This window comes from Leishmania donovani, chromosome 30, assembly GCF_000227135.1.
Source record: "Leishmania donovani BPK282A1 complete genome, chromosome 30".
Classification (NCBI taxonomy): domain Eukaryota; phylum Euglenozoa; class Kinetoplastea; order Trypanosomatida; family Trypanosomatidae; genus Leishmania; species Leishmania donovani.
The window spans coordinates 793,731-803,349 of record NC_018257.1 but is presented as its reverse complement, the minus strand read 5'-3'; the positions used below and the strand labels follow the sequence as shown (position 1 = coordinate 803,349).

Below are 9,619 nucleotides of genomic sequence, written 5' to 3'. Positions count from 1 at the left end.
TGTGCGCGTTCTCATGATCCGAAAACTCACCCCTTCCTTGCCTGCATGACCTCTTGGGTTTATCCTCTCCTCTGCTCGCACAGCATGGCAGCTGCAATGCACACACACGCCCCTCTCGCTCCCTGCACTCTCTCCTCCCCTCTCTTTCTGCAGACGATGCGCCAGCTCAACGGAACGAGTGCTTTAGGCTCATTGCTTCACCAGTCACCACCCCGACAGAGACCGCCACCGTTGTCAAGCATGTTGGGTGCACCGAGTCCGGCAGCAGGCGAATTCAGACGCCGTCTTGCACGGCTTCAGGGGTGAAGGGCGGACTAGGCAGCAGAGACACTAACGGGCCGAGGATCCTGGCAGCCCTCTCCGCGCCGAGGGGCAGCACCAGCCGCGAGAACCCTCAAAGAGCTCTGAAGGCAGGGCTGCCCGTCGGGTAGCCGGTGGAGGGACAAGACAATGAGGTGCTCACAGGGGTGGAAGCGTGCCACGCGGGAAGACGACACGCCACGGGGCTGCCTTTTCCTCTGCCAGAGTGCCCGCCAATGCAGCTGTGTTGCGCGTGCACACGGGCTGGCAGCTTGTCAGTTTAAGGGCCCTGATCATGCGCATACGATGCGCATGATGATAGTGCACCCAGCCGGCACACCGTTTTCAGGAACTTTCCGGTGTAGACGTGGCAAGAGCGATCCTTCGCTGTGAGACTCAGAGGGATCCCTCACACTCCCACGCAGCTGTGCCGGGCCGCGGCGCTCGCGCGAGGGCGCAGGGAGTTGCTGACTATGGAAAGTTAGAGAGGTTCTAGGCCGCAGTGCTACAGCAGAAAGAAGTGTGCCGAGCAAGACGTGGATGGGCGAAGTGTGTGCGTGTATGCGGAAGAGAGCACAGGCGAATCCCTAGGCAGCGCACAACCAGCAGAGAACGCGGGTTTCTTACTCCACCTGGCCCTTTCACGCTTAGCCGCGAAGGGACTCAACGCAATATGTGTTGATGTAAAGCTACTACTGCTTCGTTTCCTTTTTGGCGTTTTTCTCAGAAAAGGGTTGTCATCAGGAGTGAGCGCCACGGTTTTGCAAGCCGCCCTTGATCTTACCCCACCACCCTCCCCTCGCTCGCTACAGGCTTTTCCTCTTCCTCAGCCCCATATCTTCTTTCGCTGCCGTGCTCCTTGTGCTGCCTCTTCACAAAACAGTGCATTCGCGGATGCATGCATCGTGGTCTCGCAGTGTTAATGAGGAGCGAAGGCCACCACGGACAAAATCAAAAGCGGGAATAGATGGCTGCAGCTTCCTCGACTCGTACGGTGAGGCCCATGGATTTCAAGGCGGGGCCTTTGATTTAGTGTTTTTCGTTTCTTGCTTTTGCTTTCTGTCGCTCGGCGCTGCTTGTATGTCCTGTGTTTCCACTTTCGCGGGTGTGCAACTGCGTGCTTACCGATGGCTGTCCCTTTCCCTGCTGTTGCCGAAACAAACGAGTTTTCACGGCGACTGTCTGCTTGTTCGTTTATGTGTGTTTGTGTGGGGAGGGGAGGGGGGTTGTCTGTTCGACTGCACGAACTCTTTTCGAGACCTCCGCGGATACTATGAATGCGTCCCCTTTTCCCTTTCGCTTCATGCGGTGATGGTAACCATGTGCTCCCTCCCCCAAAGCGGAACGAAAAAAAGAAACGAGTAACGGACTAAGGAAGCGCAACACGAGGTGTGTCTGTTGTGTGTTGATAGCGCCCTACCGGCTTACGCAGTGGTGGTGTTCAGCTTGCTTTGCCGCTCTTCTCCTTGTCTGTATCCTCTTCTGCGCTGCTTCTCTTCGTCTATGTTCTGTTTCAGTATTCATCGCGCCCACCTTGGCATTCATCTTCTTTGTGTGTGTGTGTGTGTGTCTTCTTCTTATTCGATTTGCCACACATGTGGTGACACGAGCGATGGACCATGTTGTCAAGAGTCTCTTCCTCTTTCGTCTTACCTCTACACGACACCCACGGATGTATGCAAGCCCACACGACAGAATACATATCTATAGCACTATCTATACATATCCATCTATATAGATGGATAAGTAGACATGTATAGATCTATGTTAATGTGTGCATATATGTGTGCGTATTCGAAGCTGTCCGCGCCGTAGCGGGTCGCTTCCTCAACAGCAACAAAAGAGACCGACACTCGCAGCGCAGTCATTGCGTCTGTGGTACTCGCTGCCCGGCGGCTCACGTGGGATGATGAGGCCTACAAGGGGCGCACACACTGCCCCAGCATACAAAGAGGGCGCAGCGTAGGATTTTAGAATACCGTGTTCTCTGCGTTTCTCTCCATTGGTGGGGTGCCGTAAGCCGACCCCGGCGCAGCACCACCGATAATCGGAGGTATGGCCTACCTTCCTTCGCATGGCCCCACGCGCTGCTTCCGTGGCGATATGCGACGTGCCCGTCTGTGGCATCTGAACCTTTGTTTCTCGCGCCCTGCGCGTCATTCCGGCTTCTCCGCTTCTCCGCTTCCCTCTCCTCCTTCTTCACCGCGCGCCACTGGATTTACAAACCGTGTCTCTGCACGATGTGTACCCAAACATCATGATGGCTGCATAAGCCCCTCCCACTTTTGACCTTCATAGCGACCCCTCCTACGCCTCCCTGCTCCGACGCATCACCCCCACCCGCCGCCCTGCTCTGCTTTGCACACGCACACATCAAAAAGGAACGAAGTAGCGAAAGCAGGAAACAGGTGAGACACCATCAAAAAGGAAAAAGGAAAACTAATGACTAGCCTACAGAACCTCTTTGTGGCGAAGCTGCCACGCAACCTCACTGACGCCGACCTAGAGCAAATTTTTGTCCAGTACAACCCCACCGGCGCCAAGGTAATGCTGGACGCCACAACGGGCAAGAGCAAAGGCTTCGGGTTCGTGCTGTTCGCCTCTGAGGACGCCGGTCGCACGGCGTACGAGAAGCTGAACAAGACCCATGTCACACTGCACGGCCACAATTTTAATCTCTGCATCTTCCCGTCGAAGCACGATGGCAAGGTCGCCATGGAGGAAAGCAACGCCCTCTACGTGCGCAATATCCCGCTGAAGCTGTCGCAGGCGGAGGTGGAACAGTTTCTGCGCGGTTTCGGTCCGCTCACCTACTGCGCCATGCGCGAGGACAACTTCGGCGGTAGCGTCTGGGTAGTCTATGCCGAGTTCGACAGCGTCGAATCCGCCAAGCGTGCCCTGATGTGTTTGCACGGTAACCGCACCTACTTCAATACGTCGGTTGCCATCTTGGCCAAGTACGCCGACTCCGAAGAGACGAAGCGGGAGCGTCGTCGTCGGCGCGAGCAACAGCAGGCGGAACAGCAGCACCTCGATACGATACACAACTTCGGGTCTCCAACGGCCGCTCTCGACAGCAACAAGGGATTTGCTGTCCAGATCCAAAACGCGCCACTGCCGCCGCCGCCGCCGCCGCCCCCCCTGCCGATCCGTACCAGCCCTGGCCACAGCCGCACCGGGAGCACCCTCGCAAACTCCTACTCCGCCTCTGATATGCACATGGAGGGCACCAGCGCCTCGCTGCACCCGCCGACTTTCGCCAGCATTTCCCACCACTTTGCCCCTGGCCGTCATGGAGGCGGCGGCCCACCGCCAGGAATGGGCCAGCCCGCAGCGCCGCCGGCGTCGTCGATGCTGGCACCGTCCACGCTACAGCCGACGCAGGCGGTGTCCGGCCAGCCCCAGCAATCTCCCACTCCCAGCTCGGGGTCCTTCCTCAACGTTACTTTTAACCCCACAAGCGCAAACAACTTCGGCAACAGCTTCACCCACTACGGCGGCCTTGACCAGACACCGAGCCGCAGCTCTCCTGGCACACCACTGAACTTTAGCTTTGGCCCGGAAATGGAGAACTCTGGGGCCCTCGCCAACGGCCTCGGTACCGGCAGTAACGGGATGCTGGACGCGAGCGGGCACGCGCCCATGACGCCGGTACGTCGCAGCAGCAACTTGAGCACAAGCGGCAGCTACCGTCACAACCCGTACGCGCCGGTCACGCCGGTGTCCTCGACGCACAACTCAACTGGGCCCAGCACCCCTTTAGTTTCCTCCATTGCGTATCCCACAGCGCCGCTCGTGAACATGCATTTTGGGGCGTCGCATCACCTTCACAGCTCGCCGGTGGCGCTCCACCCGCCGGGGCCGGGCATAGGCGTCGCGAATAACCACTTTGCCAGCCGCGGGAACAACGCATATCTGGCCGCACCAGCGAGCCTCAACGACCTAAGCCAGTAACGTCGCAAACAAAAAGTACCGACAAAAAAAGTGCAGAAAACAACATAAGCACGATGATTACCCACACCTGCGTGCACAAAAGGGGGCAGTAACGTATCCCGTGACGCGCGCACGCGAGAGGGAAAAGAAACCGTATGGGTATGCGTGTGGCGTGGAGAAGGCAAGCCCAGGTGAAGGGGGACGACAAAGAGAAAGGGCCAGGGTGAGCATCGAGCACGCATGCGGACAGAAATGCCTGTTTACAGCGCAAACCAACGACGATACGCGGTCCTGCCCGGGGTGACAGAACAAAACATAGTAGGCACCCACCGTGTAAAGAGGAAGGAATAGAAATGTGGTGAAAAGTGCCGAAACGGATTTGGAAAGAAACCTGTATGCCGGCGTGACCGTCGCCGACTGCTTTCTACGGTGTGTAACCGAACTCCTAGGTAGGCAGACGGAGGGAGGGAGGCGAGAGACTACAGCGCACGAACAGGTGAAAGGGGATGAGGAGAAGCCAAACTGTGAACAAACGCAAAAATGCACGAGCGCTTCAACTTATTTGTATACAACTCCTTTTTTGTTTTTCTTTGTGCGCTGCTTGGTAGTGTGAAGAAGTTATAAGGTGTGTCTTACCTCCACTGCCTTCTCCGACAGGAAACAAGAAACTCATGAAAGCGGCATATTCTACTTGTGTGTGTGTGTCTACTTCGAGCTTCTCCGATGGCATCTCTTTGTTCCTTTGATTTTTTTCCGCCTCGCCATATTTTCGACTCCCCGCACTCCCCCCTCCAAACCTCCTAGAGCCCCTCTAACATCTATCCTTTGAGATCACGGAAGAATCCTCTTAAGAAAAACGCTTCGCTATCCGCATGCCTTCTTTTTCTCCTGTGGCTCTTTCCTCTATGTGTCAGTGAAGCTCCGCCCCTGCCGTGAAGCGTTGTCTCATCGTTATTAGTCTGACGCTCTTAAATGTTCATTCTGCCTTTTTTTTCAGTGCTTTACGTTGGCTCGCCTCCTCATGATTCTCGCTCTCAGTCACATTCCTTACGGCACGCCGTCTCTCCTCCTCTTTGTGTTCCTTTGCTTTCTTTTTGTCTTTCTCTGGTTTTGTTTGCTTTCTTTGCGTTGCCTTTCACTCTTCCTCTCCCTTTCGATCCCCCCCCTCCCCTCCACACACACACTGTGGTCGATCGTGCATCTGCTCTGAGTAGACGTTGAGAAATGGGTGCAGAGTGAGTAATGCCGTGAAGAAACGCGTACACAACAATGCATCTGCGGCCCCGCATGATGTTGTCTTGCACTTTTCTTCTCTCCTCGTCCCTCTTCTTTGCTCCCATTCGGTCACTGACTGCTCGTTCTTTTTTTTTGTTTGTTTGTTTTTGTGTTTGTTTTTTCTCCTTCCAGCTCCCTTTCTTTCTTGTCTTGCAAATATCTTTGTTATGCCTCCATGACCCCACGCGTCCACCTGAAGCCCACAAGAGCGCATCGCACCCCTTGCACGGGCACCTTTGCGGATGGAAAAGTGTAGGTCGCGATGATTGTGCTTCTGCTGCACATCACCTTCTCTTTTTCGCTTGTCGATTTCTACGCTGCCATGCTGTTGCCGCACAGGTTTGTTTGCGTGTGGTGGATGGATGTGTCTTCATGTCTGAGAGCGTGAGACGCGGAGTTATCGACGACCGTCTCTAGCGTATTGCTACAAGGAGCTGCGAGCACGAGCAGCTGTGCGCACGTGTTCCTTCTTTTCCAGATGACGGCGCCGGGGGTGCTGCCCATTCGCGTCCGCGGAGGGGAGGCTCTTCTCCGCGGGAACTGGCGGGTACCGAACGGGGCGATTCATCGGCGCACAGGTGAGAAAGACGCAATTCATATATGACATTTTCTAAACGAATACATATATATATGTATAAACCAAACGGGGCACGGAAGGAGAAGCAAGGGAATGGCGCATCTCGTGCAGAGAGAAGGACCAGAGCCCCGCAAACAGCAGCAAAAAACGAAAGAGAATGCCCAACACTTCTTCGCGTTGTGTGCATCGCTGTTGACTCGCCCTTTGGATGTCTTGAGTATCTTCCTCGCTTCCGCTGTCAGGTGAATCTTGCCGTCGAGACGAGCAGTGTGCCCCTCCTCGACGGCTACATGAAATTCGACATAACGGCGCCCGTGACTGGCGCATTGAACTGCCCGTTTTATGAGAGAGAAATAAAAAAAGGTACCGTTTCGTACCACAACGGCTTTTCTCCCCTTCCTGATCGCCTCCCTGATGAAGAGGGACATCTCCGTGCGTCGTATCCTCAGGGTCCCCAGTGGTGCACGGACTCTGCGGGGGAAGAGAACTCAGGCAGCCTCCCCCGCCCCTATGTATCCCCTGCCGATCCCAAGCCACGTCTGGTGTTGACAGGGTCCAAGTGCCGGCGGCGTATGGAGGCCGGAGCGATGTATTGCTGCTGATGTCGGCGGCCAGGTGATGGACAGTGTTCTGCTGGAGCGAGCGGCGACCGTGCACACGCTTGTGCCATCCACATGATGGGCAGAGTGTCAGCCTGGCTCGAGCGCAACCTATCACCCGGATCCCCTCGCACTGGCCTACTGATATGTGTGTGTGTGTGTGTGTGTGGGAGGGCGGGAGGCCTGAGGCGCGTGGGGTGGGTGGAGTTTAATGCCGGGGCCGTGCTCGCAGATGACTGCGTCGCCGCATTGCTGTACGTTGCGCGTGTCTAGCGCTGCTTTGGACCAGGCGCATGGGGCCCGTGGCAGGGCCGGTCGTGGGGCAGAGTGGCGTTGAGCTTCATGCCCTATTACAGAAAATAGACACGGTGGGGAGGAAGCGGCCTGTAACGCCATTGCATTTTTCGATTTTTTTTTGCTGTTCTGGAGCCTCACGGTTTCCAAATCCTTCAAGGTGGGTAAGGTAGAGATGGCACTTCGTGAATTCCACTGCGGCTCCGCGCGGGGACTGGAGAAAATTGCCTATGAGAGTTTCGGCTTCCTCACGATGTAGTGCAAAGGAGCGCTGCTATCGACAAGAAGGGCGTCGGTACCGGCCCTGTCGCTGCTGCATGGAAAGAGGCGCTCATAAGGGCCCTCCTCAGGCTGGACAAGGTGGACGGTGGACTCGCGTCTTGCGGCCCCTGTGCCGCGGACCAGCAAGTTGCGCTAGTTACTCGGGGAAACGGTCTCGCGACGACTGCTCGACGATCTGGAAGACGGGCTTCTACCACAGTCGTCTGGTTGGCGTCCTCAGCACTCCACTGGAGCCCCCTGGACCTACTGCTTCACAAAGTAGTGCAACCCCAGCAGGGTTGCAAGGTAGGAGCAGTGTTTGCAGACTTCACGCTCGCGTGCGTGTAGTTCCGCCGATCACGGCGCTCTCACAACGCCAGTGAAGAAGTTTGGCGTAGACCCGTATCATACTCGCTGAATCACGGAATTCTCCGACAATCGTCGCGGCTGTGCTCGCTTCCGCAAGAGGGAGTCGATGACGGCCAGGGTGTGCATGCGGAACCCCACAAGGATCAGCCATAGGGCCTCTTTTCTTCATCAGTGCCGTGGGCTCGCTGAAAGTGGAGATGAACAGGAGACGCGGACTGCACCACGCCTCCTTAGCCGACGACCTCGCACTCTGTACGCCCTCTGGAGAGAGGAGCATCGGTCACTGGAGCACTTCGTGGCGTTGAGTGCCCCCTCTAAGCGAAGCACGCACTCACGCCAGGAGGCTACCCTGCGGATTTGGAACGGGAGCTACACACGCAGGATGAAGCTGTTTGTCACGGCCCTTCGGCAGCTCCCATACGGGTGTACGCAGTCACCGACCCCTTCGGGGCCCAGCACGCAGTCACGTACTTCATGCGCAGCGGTCGCTCGCACTTCAACGCGTCCGCCCTCCCCATCCCTGCCCGCTGTGGGCAGATGGCCCGGTACAAATCGACATCAAGCCAGGAGCGGCAGCGGTGCTCCATGATAATACTGCACTCATGGGTGCAGCGGCAAAGGGCTGCGGCCTCCTTGCTTGCAGCTACCACGCTGGGTGCGAAGCAGCGAAGCTGTGGCGCTCAGCACAGGCCCTGCAGCGGTGAGAGATTGTATGTGGTGACGCATCTGGGCACAGGTGCTGCCTGCTACTGCGCTAGAATGGTGGTAGTCCCACCCCTCCTAGCTTTTCCTGCGATGACGTCTCACGAGGCGATGTGCTCGGTGTGCTCCGCGGCATTCGCGGGTCACCCGGCGCTCGAAGCACGCCTCATTTCACGCCACGATCTTGCGCGCGGTTTCCCTACTACGCACACCTCACTCGCGCAGCATGGGCTTCCCCAGCCCCCTCTCGGGTGTCTGCCTCTGCCCGCTGTCTCACTACCCATCCCAAAAAAACACATAGAGACAAGCTGTGAGCTTATTGTGCACAGGCACATGTCTATCGACGGGCCTCCTCCGCCTGGCACACCCGCTCCTGTCAGAGGTGAGCGGATTCTGGAGAGGGTGGAATCCCACTGCCGTCCCAGACTCATAGCAGCGTCCCAGATGTAGGGGCACGCGCGGGCAAGCCATCCACACACGCCACCCTGTGAGATCTACGGATATGGTTGATGAAAGAGGCAGCCCTCCTCATCGTACAACAACGCCGTTGTGAAGCAGGCCTCAGGATACAGAAATTTGAGCATTATGCGTACGCGCTGCCAAGCACAGCTGGTACGGTTTGTCACATCTAAACAAGACATCCAGAGGCCAAAGTAACAAGATTGAAAAAAAAAAAAAAAAAAAAAAAAAAAAAAACAATGAACGCCGCAGTGCGTGCGTCCGAAGCGCGCGGCATCTCCCACATCCGACCGGGATTGGCTGATGAGGCGTAGATTCCGGAAGCATGGCGAGCGCACCCCGAGTTGCACCATCGGATCCTTCACACCTCGATGCGGAGAGTCAGCACACCACGTTGTGGGATGCCGCGGCTTGAGGTGACTCAGGGCGAGGCATGGCATACAGGCCGGGTGTGCAGAGGGTCATGACCTGAGGCTGATCAACTTCCTCTTTGATCTCGCCCTGCATGCGCCTAGGCCACCTCCTGCTAGCTGCACGACAGACGCCATCGCCTCCGCGCTGGAGCACGTCCCTGGACGCGGCCCGCCTGGGGATCCAAGGTGTGCAGCCCACCCATGTCTCCGTGTGGCGCCGATCGGGCAGCACGTATGGTGCAGGAGTGATGCGGATGGTCAAGCACATCCCGCCACACGCTTGACCGGACGCAACGGCAGGACAGATCGTCCTAGACGACCAGGATTCAGCTGCATTCCTACAAGGGTAGGTGGACAGCTGTGGCCGTGGTATGCGTGTGCTTGCTGATTTACTTGTGATGGTATTGGACACGTGGAGAGGAGAAAATGCTTTTTGT

General features: G+C 56.9%; 1 protein-coding gene across 1 annotated transcript; it reads left to right on the top strand.

Annotated features, from left to right (window-relative positions):
- Nucleotides 1-2,742: 2,742 nt before the first annotated feature.
- LDBPK_302190 (hypothetical protein, conserved) lies at nt 2,743-4,254 on the top strand (the record flags this gene model as incomplete). The annotated part of the gene is made up of 1 exon (XM_003862883.1): nt 2,743-4,254. The coding sequence occupies one exon, from the start codon at nt 2,743-2,745 to the stop codon at nt 4,252-4,254; it is 1,512 nt and encodes a 503-aa protein (XP_003862931.1).
- Nucleotides 4,255-9,619: the final 5,365 nt, after the last annotated feature.